The 19,365-nt window shown below is 44.7% G+C and overlaps 1 protein-coding gene across 1 annotated transcript; it reads right to left on the bottom strand.

The window, feature by feature from the left end:
- Positions 1-10,142: 10,142 nt before the first annotated feature.
- On the bottom strand, positions 10,143-16,258 carry LOC125158514 (keratin, type I cuticular Ha3-II). Its single transcript, XM_047845719.1, has 7 exons — positions 15,908-16,258; positions 13,855-13,937; positions 12,732-12,888; positions 11,593-11,754; positions 11,373-11,498; positions 11,030-11,250; positions 10,143-10,269 (listed from the first exon to the last, which is right to left on the bottom strand). Exons 1-7 carry the CDS (start codon positions 16,253-16,255, stop codon positions 10,143-10,145), a joined length of 1,224 nt encoding a protein of 407 aa, XP_047701675.1. The 5' UTR covers positions 16,256-16,258.
- Between the last annotated feature and the right edge of the window lie 3,107 nt (positions 16,259-19,365).

The following is a 19,365-nucleotide window of genomic DNA, read 5'->3' as shown; positions in this document are numbered from 1 at the left end:
CTCACTTTAAGCATGGCAGTGCACAACTTCTGTGCTCATCTATCTCTGTATCTGAGTTCCCTGAAGGCAGCAGCAGAGTCTAATTCTCTGAATCCTCATCTTTAAGTGCATGGTACTCAGTAGACACTCAATGGATGTGCGTTGAGTGGATGAGGAATGAATGTGGAATCATAATCTAAGGCAGGAGATGGTAAGTGATAAGTGAGAGATTGAGGAAATGGGCAAGAGGGCCCTGCCAGGATGGGAAGTTCCCAGGAGCATATATGTGCTGGGGCGCAAGGCTTCTGAGACGCAGAGGAGAAATATGGGCCCTGCAGGTGGAAGAATGGCGTGCACACACAGCGGGCAGGTGTGACACACACAGTCAATGAGACTAGTGGCTGGGAGGGAAGAGGTGTGTAGGGAGGTTGTAGAAAATAAAGCTGTATGGGGAGGTCGAGGCCATATGGTAGAAGTTCTCTATGGCAAAGCTAAAGAGCTTAGACTGTCCTGGAGGGAGATGTTTTAGGAAATATTTAGCAAACATTTATCTTTTTTAGCAAAATGAAGGTAAGGCTGGAGGCAGAGGGGCCAGCAAGGAGGCGACTGCAGTAATCCAGGCCAGCGGTGAGGTGGGGCTTCATTTAGGTGTCTGCAGAGGAAGCATAAAAGAAGAAATGGTGTTAAGAATCATTCTCAAAGAAGACATTTTTTTTTAACCAGCAATCATTTAGAAAGGTGAGATGTGGGAGAGGATAAAGAATGAACCCAAAATTTGGCAAGCGAAATATTTGAGAAGAACACAGACTGTTTTGCTCATCAAGGATGAGCTAGCCCACTTCCTTTAGCAGACATTTAACTGAGCCCTTCAGGTGCCAGGAACTGAGCAGGCACGGTGAGCGAGAGAGGCAAGCCTACAATCTGGTGGAGGATGCACACCAGCTGGGTGCGGGATACATCTGTGACAGGGCAAGCCCCAGGGGCTCTAGGAACGAGCAAGAGGACCTTACCAGACTGAGTGGGGGGTCTAGTAAGGCTTTTTGGTGCAAGTGCACATTGTATTCAGGCATGCTTCCCATTTTTCACACAAAAGCTTATATAGGAAATGATCACACTTTGTGGCTCACTGGAGCAGTGACTGGGCTGCCTTGGCCAGCCACTCTAAGGATTCAGAGCATGAGTACCATGGACCCTCCAATCCATTCACCTCAGTAAGGTTAGGAGGTTCTGCAACAGAGGAACCGAGAGAAGCTCAGGAAGCACCATGTAAGTCAGGGAGTGATAGATGAGGGTAGAGGAGAAGTAAACTCTGTCCATCATCTCATGTTGTTTAGATATAAATGACCTAGCTCTTTCCCTAACTTCTGACAGATTATTTCTTCCTCCTCTGTGAGTTCTCGTCTCACCTTGAGCACATGGCATTGTCATGACCTACATTCTTCTCTCTCTCTCTCTCTCTACTTGAGTTCCCTGAAGGCATGGAAAGACTTTCATATGAAGGACCTTGTATACCTCCTTGAGGAGCTTAGGCTTCCTCAGGAGGTCAATAGGAAGCCATTGAAGGTTCTAAGGAGAGCAGTGATATAGTTTCATTCTTGATCAGCTATACTGGAAGGACTGGTGGAATCTATACAGGAAAATGTTCATCAGGTCCTTGGAGTAACAAAGCTAGAATTCATGGCGAGTATGAGCCTAGTGAAGATGTGAAAGCTGGAGAAATGAACCAAGAGAGAATGTACGAAGAGAAGAGCAACAAGGGCTTGAGGACCAAACTTTGGGGATTCCCCAACCTAAGAGCAGGAGAAGGAAAAAGAGTCATAAAGAAATGGGGAAATGGTTGGAGAAAATGAAGAGAGCCAGTTCATGGCATCAGAGAAGGTTAGGGAGGAGAGCTTCAAAGTGGAGGTGAAGGTCAAAAGTGTCAAGTGTGGCAAAGGGACCCTATAAGATCAGAATCATGGAAAGGGTCTTGGATACATTGGCCAACAAGTTGCCAGGACCTTTCCATGGTCACATGAATGTGTTTACTGTAAACAGTACCTGTGTTCTTCAAGTACCTCCACACTGAACTTTAGGCAATCAAGATTTTAAATAACCCAGAGGTGAGATGTCCATTGTTTAAAGAAGTCCTGCCACAGTCCGTTTGTACACCTGATTATAAAGATTGTGAGCTTTGGTCTTACCAATACAAACTTTCTACAATAATTAGAGTGTGCTTTAAGTAGTTTAAAGGTGTCAAGCTTGTTTGGATTTGATGATTCATAATAGTTGATGATTTAGGAACATCTACCCAAGAAGCACAAGCAATCAGAAATGCTCATGAATATAACACAATTTCTGGGGTTTTTTTTCAGGGCATAAGATGAGACTTATTTGGTATCTTAAAGAGAAGCTATGAGGAAAGAATTCAGTTGTGTGCCTAGGTGAAGAGAAAGGCTCCTTACTGCTGTTCTAGCGGAAGACAGCAGAACTCAGGGACATGCTCACAGCAAGAGTCCACGATTCAGCTATAGCTGCAGATCCAAAACCAGGCTGCTTTGCATTTGGCTTTTCTGATCCTCCCTTCCACGTCCTAATGTAAATCCCAAAAGCCAAAATTGTCAGAGAGGGAGAAAATCTTGGAAAAAGAGTGAGATCAGAGATCATCATGATCATCTTATCCAAGCCTCTCATTCTATAAATGAGGGAACTGAGGCTCAGAATGGAGAAATGGCTTACTTAGGATCATATAATTAGAAGCCAAATCTGCTAATCCCCATGGATTCCCAGCCCCCATCAGCAGACTGCAGAAATGTTGAATAATTTCACAACCAATATGATCTGTCAACTACTTAGGGGCAGATATCAAAGACAATAAAAAAAAAAACAGAAAAAAACACACTTGTTACCCATAGATATGCCATGTTGAAGAAGAATAAAGGGTGAATATGGAAATGATACAACTCAGTGATATTAAGGTTCCTTATTGCCATCCTGATTTCAATCATTATTTCTAAATTGATGATACAATTCTGTTTCAATAGTTTGGAACAACTTAGATATAATTATATCCCATTGGTTGAAACAACTTAGAACCACAAATAGTGACCCTACTCAAGAGCAGTATAGTTACCCAAAATAACACACAGTCATAACAAAATTAATGTACATGATTTTAACAATGGGGACAACTGAGAGATAAAAAGAACCACACTATAATGATGACACTGGATGCTTTTAAATGGTAGGGTTATGAATGCTTCCCCCGCCCTTCTCTGTGCTTTTTTGTTCTCTCCAAATTTTTTGAAAACATACCTATTCCTCCTACACAAGCAAAAGGAATAAAATTTACACGAAAAAATCCAAAAGGAAATTCTTGTAAGTGTTCTAAAGAAGTAAAGAGTCGTAAAAAGACCCAAGTAAGTCTCCTATTCCAATATAATCACTAAATTACACTTGAGCTTGTTGTTCCGGAAATAAAAGTTTTGTCACGATTTTCACTGTCACCCTTGTGATAACTGCTGACTTTGCCAATTCTGAAGGGGAGCTATTAGGAAGTGAGGAAAGGACACCAAGCTTCCTATGGAATCAAACAATCTGTAGTTCAAAAGTGACTGAGGTGTGGGCATGAGCTCCAGGCAAAGAGAATGCCAAAAGGAACAACCCCTGGAAAAATGTTCTGCCAATTTACTGCCAGTCCATAGTCCAAGATCATGTATTAGAATCACCTCACATTGAGCCACACTCTAAGAATGGACTTCCCACACAAATAAAGGATTGTGAAATTTCTCTTCTGGAAATCATGTCTGAGTCAGATAAAGCCTAGAATCTTAGAATGTTGGAGCCACCAAGGGCTCAAGTGGTCATCTCACCCAACTATGTTACAAATGGGAAAACGTTAACCCCAAAGAGGAAGTGATTTGCTTAAGGTCACACAGAGAGTTTGTGAAGAGGCTAGGTTGAAAAACAGTGAATTAGAAATGAGGGACAAGGGACAAGACCTTCAGTCTATATGAGAGAGTTGGAGCTCAGACAACAGGAAAAACCCATATCTCTCAAGGGACTGTACCCTTAGTGAAAACGTGATCTAGAAAAAGAAAAAGAAAAAGAAAAAGAAAAAGAAAAAGAAAAAGAAAAAGAAAAAGAGAAAGAAAAAAGTATGCTCATTGTCACAGAAAGATTTTTTTAAAAAGCTGAACTTTTATTTGGTCTCTAAATTTAAAACATTATGTAAAAGAAGCCAGTCCAAAAACACCACAGATTTTACGATTCTATCCACATGCAATGCCTAAGCTAGGCGACCCTATAGACACCATTGTGGTTGCCTAATTTGAGGTGGGGTGTCCTAAGGAATGACTTCTGGGTAGTGGGTACACGGTATCTATTTGAGGTGATGAAATGTTCTAAAATTGTAATAATGGCTATACAACTCTATGACTACAATGAAAAGCACTGAATTGTAAACTTCATACAGGGGAATTTTGTGGCATATGAATTATATTTTACATAATATGAATTACACTTCAATAAAGCTATCTTTTAAAAAGGAACTCAGAGGGGCGCCTGGGTGGCGCAGTCGGTTAAGCGTCCGACTTCAGCCAGGTCACGATCTCGCGGTCCGTGAGTTCGAGCCCCGCGTCGGGCTCTGGGCGGATGGCTCAGAGCCTGGAGCCTGTTTCGATTCTGTGTCTCCCTCTCTCTCTGCCCCTCCCCCGTTCATGCTCTGTCTCTCTCTGTCCCAAAAATAAATAAACGTTGAAAAAAAAAAAAAATTTAAAAAAATAAAATAAATAAAAAAAATAAAAAGGAACTCAGACGTGGAAAATCGAATAAGACAGAAGTAATACACAAACAACACAATGGCTGAGAATGTTCCACTGGTTCTGAAAAGCATGAATCAATTCAAGAAGCACATCAATCCTAATTAGGAAAACAAAACCAGACCCACCCCTAGACAAACTATAGTGAAGCCACACAACACTTCAAGACCAAGAAGCAATCTTAGAAACAAAGAGAGGGGGAAGTAAATAAAAGGATTACCAACATGGAACCACACTTATATGGGTAATATGCTTTTTAGCATCAGCAACAAAATGCGAAAGACAATGGTATGATAATCTTGAAAAGACCAGAGGAAAATAGCCACCCTTCTGGAACTCTACACTGAACTACACCATCGTTCAGGAGGGACCACTAAGAAGAGACATTTTCAGACAGCAACTGGGAGAACTTATCACAGGTACTGTAGGAACTACCAAAGAATGCATTTCAGAAAACAAGAAATTAAAACCAGAAAGGAGGAAGAAAGTGAAAAAAGGATTGGAAGCAAACAACCCAGTAAACATACAGGAAAATCTAAAAATAATAGTAACAATGACCAAATTTTTGAGTGCAAAAACAAGGCAGAACTAGGGGCATCCGGCTGGCTCAGTCGGTTAAGCGTCCGACTTCAGCTCAGGTCGTGATCTCACAGTTCGTGAGTCCAAGCCCCTCATTGGGCTCTGGGCTGACAGCTCGGAGCCTGGAGCCTGCTTCATATTCTGTGTCTCCCTCTCTCTCTGTCCCTCCCCCGCTCACGCTCTGTCTCTCTCTCTGTCTCAAAAATAAACAAACATTAAAAAAAAATTTTTTTAAAGGCAGAACTTAAAAAATAAAGAACATAAATCAAAACTTCTTTGCACCTTGTTTTATATGCAAGAAGAGAGAGATTAGTTAAAATTAGCACTATGTCTGCACATTTAAAAATTAATAAGCATCAACAAAGAAAACAAGATCAAGCTGATAGATCTCAGGAAAGGGGAAAACAATAAGCTAAGAAAGAAATCACAATTGATAGCAAGCACAAAATAAGATTTTAAAAATAAATCCAAGTGTGTCAGTAGTAAAATTCAATGCAATAGACTAAACCCTATTTTTCTGTCAGACGTTCAGTGCCCTGACCACCCTACCTGAAAGGCTTCTTCCCCCATCCTTCTCTGTCCCCTTGACACTGTCCCCAGTGTCTTAGTCCATCCAGGCTGCTATTGCAGGTTACCAAAGACTGGGCAGCTTATAAACAATAGAAATCTATCTGTCACAGTCGAGAGGCTGGGAAGCCCAAGATCAAGGCTCCTGCACACTCAGTGTTCAGTGAGGGCCCGCTTCCTGGTTCATAGACAGCAGTATTCTCATAGCAGGAGAGGTGAGGGAGCCCTCTGGGGTCTCTGTTTATAAGGACTCCAACCCCATTCATGAGGCTCTATCCTCAGGACTAATCAGCTCCTAAAGGCCCCCACTTCCCAATACTGTCACAATGGGAGCTAGGATTTCAACATGAGGATTTGGGGGGCACAGTCTACAGCACCCAGCTTTGTTTTGCTTCTTAGCACTTACCACTTGACATAGTCATGTTTGTCTGACTCTTTTACTGTCTGTCTCCCCACCTGAACGTAAGTTCCTTGAGAGCAGGTCTTAGTTTCTTTCACTCCCCTGTCCTGACACCCAGGAGAGTTTTAGGTCATCGTGGGCATTCCATGATTATTGAGTTGAATTTATTGAGTTGATAAGAAACCCAAACGGCCAATCAAAAGATTCTTTAAAGGTTTTATTTCACTAAGAATAAGAAAACTACAAGCTATAAAACACGATGCCATCATACCCACATTTATTGGCAGTATTTGTATCTGTTGGCACTGCACAAATTTGCGAGTGAAAACAGATTGCTGGGTGTACAATTTGATGCTTTTATATACATACACATACATTGTGGAAGGATCACCACAATCCAGCTAAATGACGTATTCATCACCTCTACTGGGTCACCTTCGGGTGTGTGTGTGTTTGGGGGGTTGCAGGTGCACGCATGCATGCTGGGAAGATTTAATTTAGGATTTTTCTTCTTAGAAAATTCCCCAAAATACAATAGAGTATTATTAACTATCATCACCACACTGTACATTAGAGCTCTAAGACGTACTCATCCCGTATAACTGAAACTTTGTACAGTTTGACCAACAGCTCTCCATTTCCATCACACCCCTGGTCCCTGGCAACCACCTTTCTACTCTCTGTTTTTATGAGTTCAGCTTCTTTAGATTTCACATGTAAGAGAGAGAATGCATAAATGAATGCAACATTGTGTGTCAGCTATACTCAAATAGACAAAGGGTTTTTTTTTATTTTTTTTTTAAAATGTTAACAAAAAATAGGCCATGCAGGGGCGCCTGGGTGGCGCAGTCGGTTAAGCGTCCAACTTCAGCCAGGTCACGATCTTGCAGTCTGTGAGTTCTAGCCCCGCGTCGGGCTCTGGGCTGATGGCTCAGAGCCTGGAGCCTGCTTCCGATTCTGTGTCTCCTTCTCTCTCTGCCCCTCCCCTGTTCATGCTCTGTCTCTCTCTGTCCCAAAAATAAATAAAAAACGTTGAAAAAAAAATAAAAAAAAAAAAAATAGGCCATGCAGTATTTGACTTTCTATGTCTGGCTTATTTCACTTAGCATAATGTCCTCCAAGTTTATCCACTTTGAACACAAATGACAAGATTGCCTTCTTTTTTCCCCTTCTATTGTGTGTGTGTGTGTGTGTGTGTGTGTGTGTGTGTGTGTATAATCTGTATATATATTACAGTTATCTGTGTCTACAGACATTTGTTTCCACTTATGGCTTTTGTGAGCAATGCTGTGTTGAACATGGGGCTGCGGTTATCGCTTTGAGACAGTGATTTCATTTCCTTTGGATGTATACCCAAACGTTTTTACCAAGTTGTAAAACAAAACAAAGAAAAAATAAACAAAACAAAACAGATTGCTGGGCCCTACCCCCGGAGTTTTGGAGTTAGTAAGTCTGGGGTAGGACTGAAGAATTTGCATTTCTGACAGCTTCCCAGGTTGCCAGGACCACACTTTGAGAACCACGGCTCTGGAGAACGACTCACACAGGTACATAAAGAGAGATGTTGACAAGGATGTTCTTGCAACACTGTTTCTAATGATTAAAGAAAGGAAGAAACACCCTAACTGTCCTTTAGCAGTGGAATAAGTAAATAAAAACATGATCTGTTTCATTATGAAATACTACAAAGAAGTTAAAATAAATTATAAGAATAATGTGTATTAACACAGATAAATCTCAGACACGTAATGTTGAATGGAGAAAATTGATGGCAAGCTTTATACCACTTGTATTTTCTAATTTAAACTGCTAATTCACACACACACACACACACACACACACACACACACACTGTACATGGATACCCTATGTATAATTTTTAGAAGTGTTTAAATTGGAGAATAATATATCACCAAATTTAGAATGGAATTTACCTCCAGGGGGACAGAGGGAGAGAAGAATGGGTAACGGATCAGTTCGAGGTCGACTTGTAACCTTTTTTTCCCAAAAACTAAACCAAACAAACAAAACACACACATAGCAATGGTGTAAATACAGCACAAGGTTACATCTATCAAATCTTGGTTGTGGATTTATAGGTGTCTTATTGTTTTTTTTGTATTTTCAGATGTTTGAAATACTTCATAATTAGCAATTTAAAATAAGAAATAGCAGCAGTGCCTTGTTTCACCAGGTGGCAAGTCACAGCTCACCGGCAGGGGACTTCAGCGCATGTGTCTTGCCCCACATATGAGGTGAGTAGCACTGAAACCCACCCAGACAGCTCAGAAATCAATCTGGCTTTGTCCTGGGACAGAGTGATTTCCTTGAACTCCTTTCTCTTCTTCACCAAAGAAATCACTGTGGCAGAGACCAAGATTCAGGACAGCCTCCCCCAGACCTAGTCCTCCCATTGACAGCCTTGACTAACATAGAGACAACGTTTTGTTTGATGCTTTACACACTGAGCGGTAAGAGAAAGTGTATTTACTGCGCTGAAACATTGGAGCTCTCACTCGCAAGGCAGAGGACTGGGTGTCTGGGAGGCACCTGTCCCTGATAAAGGCAGCTGCTGGTACCCATGGGTGAGTGGTGGTCCCAGCACATACGGAGAACTGATTGCATAGAGTGCAGAAGTGTATTCATAGCACACATGCAGGTGGCTTCTGGGAAGGAAGGATGAGAGGCTGAAGTACACCAGCTGGATCTGGGACATTCTGAGCACAGCGTGGAGGGTCACTCTGTCATTGTCCAGGGCCACGCCTGAGGTCTGGATAAGGGAGCCCCAGCAGCACCAGTGAAATCAACGACACCGGAGCAGACACTAAGGAAGCTAAGTGTGTTAAGACAAGAGTTTATGACCAACACTGGAGCAGCCATCATCCTAGCAGCAGGACATAGTGTCAGCTGCATCTCAAGGAGAGATTACATAACTAGCACTTTAGCCCAAGATGGGACAGTTGGCTTGCATGGACTCAGCACGCACAACTGTGGGAACCATCAACCGTGGCCGGACATCAGGAGGCACCAGCAGGAGCAGGGCACCAGCATAACTGTCATTTCTGGGCTCCTTACTGGGTGCAGAAGAAAGAAAATGAGTTGTGTAGTTCCTGGTACTTGCTCAGTGTCCAATAAATGTTAGCTCCTGTCCTTCTTCTTGCAGGCACTTAGAAAAGAAAAAGGGGAACTTTCTAGAAATGTTAACCACTGTGCATTATTGAGTCAGCTCCCATAGTGAATATACACCATATTCAGATGAATCCTGTTGACTTAGTGGTCCTACTGGTTTCCAGCTGGCCCAAGCGGACGCTGGGCTCACTGCACCTAATGAATGTTAATTAATGGTGATGAAGCCCTTTGGGGAGAGGATTAATGACACAGTCCTCCTGTGCTTTCAAGTGGTTTTATAAGAAGCACGTACACATAGAGTGAACACTTTGGAAAGAATGAATACAAATGAGAACCATCACTGCTTTGCAAGAGGAAAGTTTATTAGATTTACAAAGGGATTCGGGGAACTGCAAGGAAGGTCAAAGCAACAGAGAGAACCACAACACACGTCGTATGACACCTTCACAGCCCAGACCTGGCAGACCATCAGGTCACAGCATAACTACAAGAGAGCAGCCTTGAATGATGAGGGTCAGGTGGGCTGGGCTCAGTGCCGGGCCACACCTGGGCACTTGCTCTCCTTCCAGATCGTGATTTATAGGGATGCCTGGGGCTGGCTCCTGTGGCTGATGCTCGTCAGAGAAGCAGGGCTGGGCAATCGATGGCCCCTCTGTCTTCATGCAATCCTCTTGCTGGCCCCTGGATATCTAGCACCCAAAGGTGTTGCAGGGCCCACAGCGGGAGCGTGGGCCACACGGGGCGCAGGGATTGGTGACGCAGGGTCCGATGGGCTTGTCACACGCATTGGTCGTGGCGCAGGGGTTGCAGGGAAGCCTGGGAGACAGAATTAATAGCTCATCAGCATGAGAGGGATCATTTTTAAAAAGGAGGGAGGTCAACCCAAGGAGACAGAAAAAGCAGAAGCCATTCTCCGACATCTTAGGAAGCCAAGCCTTGTTCAGACTGTTCTACAAAGCTCTGAGACAGTGTCAGAGAAGAGCAAAGAAGACTGAGGGTGGGATTCCAGCCCTCATTCTATAACCCTGGAGCTATGGGGAAGTCCCTTCACCCCTCTGAGCCTCAGTCTCCCTGCCTGTAAGATGGGATTGGTAATACCTACCACACAGAATGTGTTCATGAAAACACTGTGTCATGCTCATATGTGAGTTGGCTATACTGTCCCCACTCCGCCTGCCTCGGATGATTCCAACAAGGATCAATGAAATAGTGGATTTGAAAGTATGGTTTAAATCTGAAAGGGCTGCTCAAATACATGTGATGGTTGTTGAGTTTTGTTTTCCCTTTTGCTGTGACAGGCCAGCCGTGAAGGTAGAAGGCTTTATTTACCCATCAGCCTCCAAAAGCTCACCAGCTGGAGAAACAGTCAAGTCTCCTGAGTATCTTTTGGAAAAGAAAATACCTTTCGGCCAGGCAATGACAACAAAAAATTCCCTCTACGGTACACTATTGTAACAGAAACCTCTGATCTCTACAGACATGCTGGCCTCTGAAACTTAACCCAAAAATTCTCTGTTTTGTCCTTGAGTGGAACCATACATGTGCCTTGCAGGGATGATGTCTGCTGGCCACTCACTTGCAATCCTCGCTCTCCAGCAGGCCCCGGTACGTGTTGATCTCACACTCCAGCCGGGCCTTGACGTCCAGCAGCACCTGGTACTCCTGGTTCTGCCGCTCCAGGTCACAGCGGATCTCGGCCAGCTGGGACTCCACGTTGGTGATCATGCACTGCACCTGGCCCAGCTGGGAGCTGTAGCGTGCCTCGGTCTCCGTCAGCGTGTTCTCCAGGGAGTCCCTCTGTGAGGGGAACATACGGAATGTCACAGAGCCGCTTCTCGGGGCATCGCCATGGGACTCCAGAGAAGTCACAGGCTTCACCAGGTGAGGAGAGGGTGGGCAGCACCCCGAGCGACACCCACCAGGTTGTGCTGGGCCTGCAGCTCAATCTCCAGGGCGTTGACCGTGCGTCTCAGCTCAATGATCTCCGCCTGGCAGGACTGCAGCTGCTCCGCACTGGACACCACTTGCTTGTTCAGCTCCTCAGTCTGAAACAGCACAGGGGACGAGACAGGGTGAGACCCTGCCTCAAGGGCCGCGAGGGGCCGAGGGGCCCGGGCGGCCGCGCGCTGAGATGCCCACCTGGGTGGTGAACCATTCCTCCACGTCCCTGCGGTTGGTCTCCACCAGGGCCTCATATTGGCTCCTGGTCTCATTGAGCACGCGGTTCAGGTCCACGGTGGGGGCCGCGTCCACCTCCACGTTGAGGCGGTCTCCGATCTGGCAGCGCAGGGTGTTGACTTCCTGAAGGAGAAGGGAGAGGAATGAACTCAGGAAAAAAAGCCTGTCAATAAACTCTCTTTGAGCAAGTTCAATATGATGGGAAGAAGATTGCAATGAATTTAGGAAATATGAGTTGAGGCCCAGTTGATGTAGAACCAGCTGAGTTACTTCTGTGTGATACAGGCCTCTTACCTGAGTGTCTTCTCATCTGCATGATGAGGCTGCTTGAAAAAGTGATTGCTAATATTTCTTCCCAATCCAGGATTCAATCATTTCTGATTTTCCCTTTGCTCAGTGATAAGCCTGGTATGGTAACTGGTTTATAATTATTGCTACATCAATACAGAGAAACCAGGCATAACTCCTCCCATTTATTTCCTGGTCTTCTGCCATTATATAGTGTATACATAGTTTCCTCTTCCACGTTAGCCAACTTGACAATACATTATATTTTTAAAACTCTAATGTTTGATACATGCATCTGACATCCTCTATTACATTCAACCATGAGGTCTCAATCAACCATTATTTCATCTCTCTCATTTTTCCCATTCATCCACCCACCCACCCACCCATCCATCCATCCACCCCCCCATCCATCCACCCATCCATCCATCCATCCATCCACCCACTGGGTTCTAGTATCTAGGTGACCTATAACGTGAGGGAGTTTGCTGTCTTCTTCCAGTCTTAGTCCTTCATTTGTCACCTTCAAAAGCTAATAGAACTTGTCAAACAGTAGAAAGTACTTTAAATATCTTTGTGTGGACTTTTGGCCATATATCTGGCTCCAAGGGAAAATAAGTCAGCTGACCACATTCTTTTAGGTAAAAGAGGTAAGCTTATGAGCCAGTCCCTGAAAATTCCCCCAAGAGGGTTTTGAGCAAGCAGCAAACTGTTGTGTTAGTTCTGAGGCGCTTAGTAAAGACCGACCTTATCCTGCTCGGGGGAGGTATGGAGGGCTCCATTTGGGATGACGGGGGCTGGGACTCCCTCACCTGCTCATGGTTCTGCTTGAGGCTCAGCAGCTCCTCCTTCAGGGACTCCACCTGGGCCTCCAGATCGGACTTGCACAGAGTCAGCTCATCCAGGATCCTGCGCAGGCCGTTGATGTCTGACTCCACCAGCTGCCGCAAGCCCATCTCCGTCTCATACCTGCACACATGCAAAAAGGTCAAAGGGAGTAAAAAAAAAAAAAAAAAAAGACTTTTTTTCCAGGGCTTTACTTGGCTGGCCCAGTCGAATTAATTACATTTTGCAAGTTTTTGAATTTCTAGAAAGTTTTTTGGAAGGGAAAAACATGCTACCATGCTGAATGAAAAAAAGACTTATTTCTTCCCTGAGACCCACAGGGAAGGGATTGGTTGGGGGCCTATGTACAGTCTTAATCTGATATTAACTGCATTTGTTCTAAGAACCCCCATGTACAGGCTGCTATGGATTAGGCCTTGTCTTCTTGCCTCTTTCAGTGAGTTGGTGAACTTCATAAGCCTGTTATATAGATTGTCTTACCATCCTTTCCAACCACCTTGAAAGCAAACTGATGTAATGAAAGCACTGAATTAGAAATCAGAACCATGGATAGATTCCTTAATGTCTCTGAGCCTGGACTTCTTCATCTATACAATGGAAACCAAACTAACACTTCACAGGTTGGTCCAAAGATGTAGAAATGGCATAATAATTACAATTACATTGTAAGCTATAAAGTCCCTTAAACATGCAAAGGATTCTTATGATTGTAAAGATCACACCTAGAAAAGTCATTCGCTGAAATGGATTTTGCTTCCTATTTTTGTGATTTAGTAACTTTTTTCTGACGGGCTGATAGTGGTGAACCTACACTAAGAAACAGGTGTGAAATTCACTTTTAACCTGGGCCCACATATTAAGTTGAAAAAGAGAATGAGTGGGTGGTTTCTTGCACTCCTTAAAAGGAGGCTTAAAATGCAACATTCTTTCATTCAGTGAGGAAACTGACATTTAACCTTGCGAACTCAATGCAAGAATCCTCCCAGTGTCACCCCAGACATCTGCTTGCTCGCACCCAGGACAGAGTTCATCAGGTCATAAGTCAGCCTGTGTGTTACTAGAGTGCTCTGATCCTCAGAAAAACCTTACTTGGTTCTGAAGTCATCCGCAGCCAGTTTGGCATTATCGATCTGCACCACCAGCCTGGCGTTCTCAGACTTGCTGCACAGGATCTGGGGACAGGATTCATTATGAAATGAGTTATACTGAGAAGGAACGCCTGTGCCTTAAAGTGAAAAGCTTTTTTTTTTTTTTTTTTTTTTTTTCCAAGCACACATTCTTTCCAAATAGCTTTCAGTCTTTTCAGATTTTCAGTTTGGGAATAAAAGGAAGATGAACCAATTAATAGCACTGTTCATTTCAAAACTAAAACAGTCAAGGGGAAATGTGCCCTTAGTCATTAATTCTTCCTCTCCTTGGTCTGCCTCTGGCTTCTTGCAGGAATTGACCAGACTGGGTAATGAGCCTCACTTAGGGTGACCTGTGTCCCAGTTTGCTTAGAAATAGGGGGTTCTTGGGGCGCCTGGGTGGCTCAGTGGGTTAGGTGTCTGTCTTCGGGTCAGGTCATGATCTCGCAGTTCATGAGTTCGAGCCCCATGTCAGGCTCTGCGCTGATGCCTTGGAGCCTGGAGCCTGCTTAGGATTCTGTGTCTCCCTTTCTCTCTGCCCCTCCCCTGCTCATGCTCTGTCTCTGTCTCTGAAAAATAAATAAATGTGAAAAAAAGAAAGAAATAAACAAAGAAATAGGGGGCTCTTGGAAGGCTAAGCCCAGAAGAATCCCAGCCAAACCAGGACAGGGTGGTTTTCCTACCCTTACACCCCTTTACTCCAGCCCTGCTGACCTCTTTCCACTCCCCTTCACATTACCCTTTTCCATGCTTTTGTACAAAGCTCTCTCTATCTGGAATGCCCTGGGATGTCCTTGCCCACCCAGCAAGACCCCTTGAATGACCCACATTCCCCCTCCACCCCGCCCCCAGCTCCCACAGGGGGTCACATCCCCCGTGCATGCCCACAGTACTTTGCACGTAGCCAGTTACACTTCTCACCATGTGTTTCCATGTCTGTCTCCCCTAGTAGACTGCGAGCTCCTGAAGGAAAGAGACTAGACTATCTTACTCTGAACTTTATCCCCCACTCAAGCACTGTGCCTTGTGTTCAGTAAATATGGGCAAATGAATACATGATCTTCAAATTGCATGGCCCCTTTTCTGGCATTCACTTTTGCCAGCACTACTGAGCAGTGACCAGTCAATCTCCTTGGAGAATCAAAGGCTTGTCCCACTGGATATAAACTATTCATCCATCAAAGCCTACTCAGATATTCCTCTTGTAGGAAGCCCTCCCTGACCTACAGCATGTATTGTCTCTCTCTCTCTATGCTGACTCTATACTTATCCCCACTTCTGCTCCTGCATTTCTGACCCTGAATTCTCACATGCATGCTTGCTCTAGTGGATGGTACAGGGCCTGTGTATATTAGTGAGGCTAATGGGGTCAACAGCTCTTTTGCTTTGCTATGGACGTAGTCTCTTGCTACAGCTTTGAAAGGCTTTAAATATTTGAGGATCTACTCAGGAAATTCCTAGCTGAACTAATTCAGGTGCATGCTTTTTTAAGCCTACAGGCTTATAGGCCTAAAAACAAGACCAGGATATCATAATAGAACTAAAAAATCAGATGCTCTGGTTTTAGGTAAGAAACATCTTACCTGTCTGATGCCTTATCCTACCCCAGTCTGCATCCTTCCTATAGAGCTTCCCAAACAGATTTCCTAAGATGTCCTACCTAAGCCAATGAAGTCAATGTCTTTATTGGTGTAGCTTTGAACAGCCTTAGATCCAGTAAGAAGTTGGTGCGTTAAATTTAAATAAATAGTTAACCTGGGGCGCCTGGGTGGCTCAGCTGGTTGAGCTTCCGACTTGGGCTCAGGTCATGATCTCATGGCTTGTGAGTTCGAGCCCCGCGTCGGGCTCTGTGCTGACAGCTCAGAGCCTGGAGCCTGCTTCAGATTCTGTGTCTCCCTCTCTCTCTGCCCCTCCCTGCTCACACTCTGTATCTCTGTCTCTCTCACACAAATAAAAACACATTCAAAAAAATTAAACAGTTAACTAAGTCGGCAGTGTGGTGCCCACCCCCTCACCTTCTGCTGGAGCTCCTCGATGGTCCGGAAGTAGGACTGGTAGCTGGGGCACACGAAGGGCACCTGCTGCTGGCACCACTCCCGGATCCTGGTCTCCAGCTCCGCATTCTCCCGCTCCAGCTGGCGCACCTTCTCCAGGTAGCTGGCCAGGCGGTCATTCAGGAACTGCATGGTCTCCTTCTCGCTGCCATTGAAGGAGCCCTCGCAGAACCAGCCGCAGTTGCCCACGTTGGCAGGGATGTTGCAGGCCCCGGGCAGGGTACAGGTGTGGCAGCTGGGGGGCACGCAGGGCCGGGAGCAGCAGGTGGAGCGGCAGCTCAGGTTGGGAAGGCAGAAGTTGTAAGGCATGGTGCTGGAGGGCTTTTCAGCAGAGCTCTGAAGGTCAGTTCCAAAGGCTGATTCCTCTCTCTGGTGTAAGCCCTGGTCCTGTCCAGAGCTTTATATTCTGTCAGCAGTGGGTGTGGTGACCACATGCAGCATTACCCACCTTTTACCCTATTTACCCATTTTTCCACTTGTTATTTAGCCACCTCACACGAGTCCTTCACCTCATAAAACGTTTTACTCTGGCTTCCTGCTAAGTCAGGACTCCTCGCCAATTATGCTGGTTGGTTAAGTAAGACCTTCAAAGTGACCAACCCATGACCTTGTCAACAGGAGCGCTTATTCATAGGGTTTTGAGTTAGAGTGACAGCTGTCCCCTGTCCCCCAGAGATGGAGGCACTTCTGTGCCTCTTTCTCCTAAAGGAGGAAACATTTGTGCCTCATCCAGCCCCCATTCAGTGAGGGCTCTGTGAGGAAAGCCACTTAAGGAAGCCTGCCTGGAAACTGGACTGTTCAGTAGGGAATCCTGGAAGCTGAGATCAGAGCAGACCTGTGAGGCCATCCTGTTCAACAGCCCTTTGCCCTTGCATGCGGACCAGTTGGAGGCAACTCTCTGCTCTCCTTAGAGGAGCTGCAGGAAGCCCCTCCACCCACCACCAGACTCCATTTCTACTGTTACTCAGTGGTCAGCAACGTTAAGGAAACAAACAACTTGGGAGTACCCACCCTGCATGAAGAATGTATTGTGTGCTTACACACAACAGGAGTGTTATCAGAATGGCACCGGATTCCTGAGGACCACTGTTCGATGCACCTCATATGCATTATTTCCTTCCGGCCTCACAAAACCCTGCAGGGTTTGTAGAGGAGGACCCCAAGCCTCTGAGAGGTTGCCTATGGTCCCAGGGCTCCCACACTGTGAGCCAGCATTCAACCCCAAACCTCTCTGACTCCAACAGGCACGCTCTCTCCATCACACCAATTGTCTCTTCCAGTCTCCTCACTACTGACTTGCAATAATGCGCAAGTGGATTGAGTTCAGTGAAGCTCAATCACTACCCGGCACTATCCCCTCCTAGATTAGAGCGGGCCAAGAAACAAAAGCCTGTTCTCCATCAAAGAACTAAAGGTCCTTTCCATTCTAATGGAAGGAAGTCTGGTAAATGAGAAAGTGTAATACCTGCTAAAAGCTTGAAAAAAAAAAAAAAGAAACCTTTGGTTGATTTGACAGAGAAACATCTGAGCCCAGTTCTCCCAAGGATGTGATCCTGAAAAACCACCACGCCATGACATGCTTAGTAGCATCTTTGACCATCAATATATTTCTGCCCCGGTGCTATTCCAGATGGAGATATGAACTCTGAGGATTTTACGTTTCATCTATCAGCACTCAAAATAGGACAGAGACACCTTAAAGCAATTCCTTCTGGAAGCTATGTGCTCATTCCTCCTGTATAGCCACCGCTCACATCACCTCTTCTACAAAGCTGACCTCACACTCTGGGACACTTTCTTTTGGTTAGCCTCATTGAAGACAAATCTTCATCTCCTGAGAGTGTGTCTCTTTTTGAAACTCGCCGGATATCATTTGGAACCAAGCCTAGTAAGTGGGATAAGCAACAGAATTTGGTAGCATCTTTAATGCGTCAGAAACACATCGGGACTGTAAAATAATAATGTACTCTTTCTTGGGTGATTCTGAAAGTCATTGCCAACATGAAGCTTCAGATCTGCTCCCATAAAGGGCAGCGAATTTGGAGTAAGTGTGCAGTCTCCCAGAAGGTAATGCTTTGAAGACACTGACATCCTTACCCACGTTCACAATCCACAACTCTCTGCCTCTCCTGCCTGAATCTCTACATTTAGAGAGAGATCGGACGGGCGTGCTAGTTTAAAATCAGTACCAATAACATAAAGCAAATAGCTTTCATCAGATTCATCAGCTTTTCTGTTTCACTCCTTCTTCTATTTCCCAACATTCCAAAGAGGAAAACCGAGACAATGGCACTTTTTTAAAGAATAGGAGAGATGCTGTATTCTGGATTGATAAATATGTCCGCAGGGATTCCTAAACCATGATGGCAGCTTCTGCCTCAGAACAAAATGACCCAGAGATAAGTACCCTGTATCTTCAAAAGTGGAGGGCAGAGTTTAGAAAACATGACTACTCCCACCTCTTGAGCAAAAATAACCATGATTTCTGCATAGCTACATGGTAATTAGATTATAATAGTTGAGAGGACTTGGGTTTATTTAGAAAAGAGCCAAGTTTTATCTCCCAAGATTTCTGGAAGGCAGTTGTTTTTTATTTATTCCACTTACTGTGTGCTTGAATCCTTCCCTTTACATAAGCAATGTCATTGTCTCTAGTTAATGACCCTTCAATAAACATGATGAGCAGATCAAATCCTAACAAACAAAAAAGTTTTAGACCTGCCTGTGTAATTGTGGCAGACGCCACAGTAAGGCTTCTGGTCTCCAGATGTGAGAAAATTGCACTTGAGGTTAAAAGATACTATTTATTATAGAAGCCAAGACTATATCCGTGGGAGAGATCACATGCCAACCCACCGGAGGCACTCAACCAGAGTAGTTTCAGGGCAGATCTACTGAGACCATCTTCCCATGGCAGAACTTTAAAGGTATTAGGAAGCCTCCCTCCTCCTTCCCAAAACCATCTTCTCTGATGGCCAGGTACTGGCACTTGAAATTCTTACCACGAGAAATATAAATTGCATTACTTGGGAAATGCAAAGTAACATACTGAGCCACTTACAGATTAATTCTATTTTAATGTAGACAAATGGCAAGAAGAGACCAGGAGTGCCATCGCTGGGCACACATAAACCAAGATACTGATGTTTGCCTAAGGGATGAAGAGTTATTCACTGGAAAATCCGAAAAGCAGAAACACTGTTCATTACCAACCCTAGCCCACCCTGCTGGGCCAGCCCCAGTTAGAGCTGCTTATAAGAACAAGATATAGGGCTTCCATAGACTATTCCATAAAAGTATCTATTGCCAGTTTATCAACCACTCGGCCTTACCACATTGAAGGGAGCAATTGTCATGGTGATCCAGGAATTAAACCAACAGGTTTGGCTTTGGGAAGATGTTCAAACTAGATTTTCAAT

Source organism: Prionailurus viverrinus, unplaced genomic scaffold (genome assembly GCF_022837055.1).
Source record: "Prionailurus viverrinus isolate Anna unplaced genomic scaffold, UM_Priviv_1.0 scaffold_35, whole genome shotgun sequence".
Taxonomy (NCBI): Eukaryota; Metazoa; Chordata; class Mammalia; order Carnivora; family Felidae; genus Prionailurus; species Prionailurus viverrinus.
The sequence above is the reverse complement of the archived record's forward strand: the minus strand, read 5'-3'. Positions and strand labels throughout refer to the sequence as shown.

Bases quoted from the DNA above. Each gene is read 5' to 3' on its own strand.
- LOC125158514 (XM_047845719.1), bottom strand. From the start codon at position 16,255: ATGCCTTACAACTTCTGCCTTCCCAACCTGAGCTGCCGCTCCACCTGC. The intron at 11,251-11,372 runs GTGGGTGTCGCT...TTCCCCTCACAG, and splicing joins TGCAGGCCCAGCACAACCTG to AGGGACTCCCTGGAGAACAC. The intron at 10,270-11,029 runs GTGAGTGGCCAG...TCTGTCTCCCAG, and splicing joins CTGGAGAGCGAGGATTGCAA to GCTTCCCTGCAACCCCTGCG.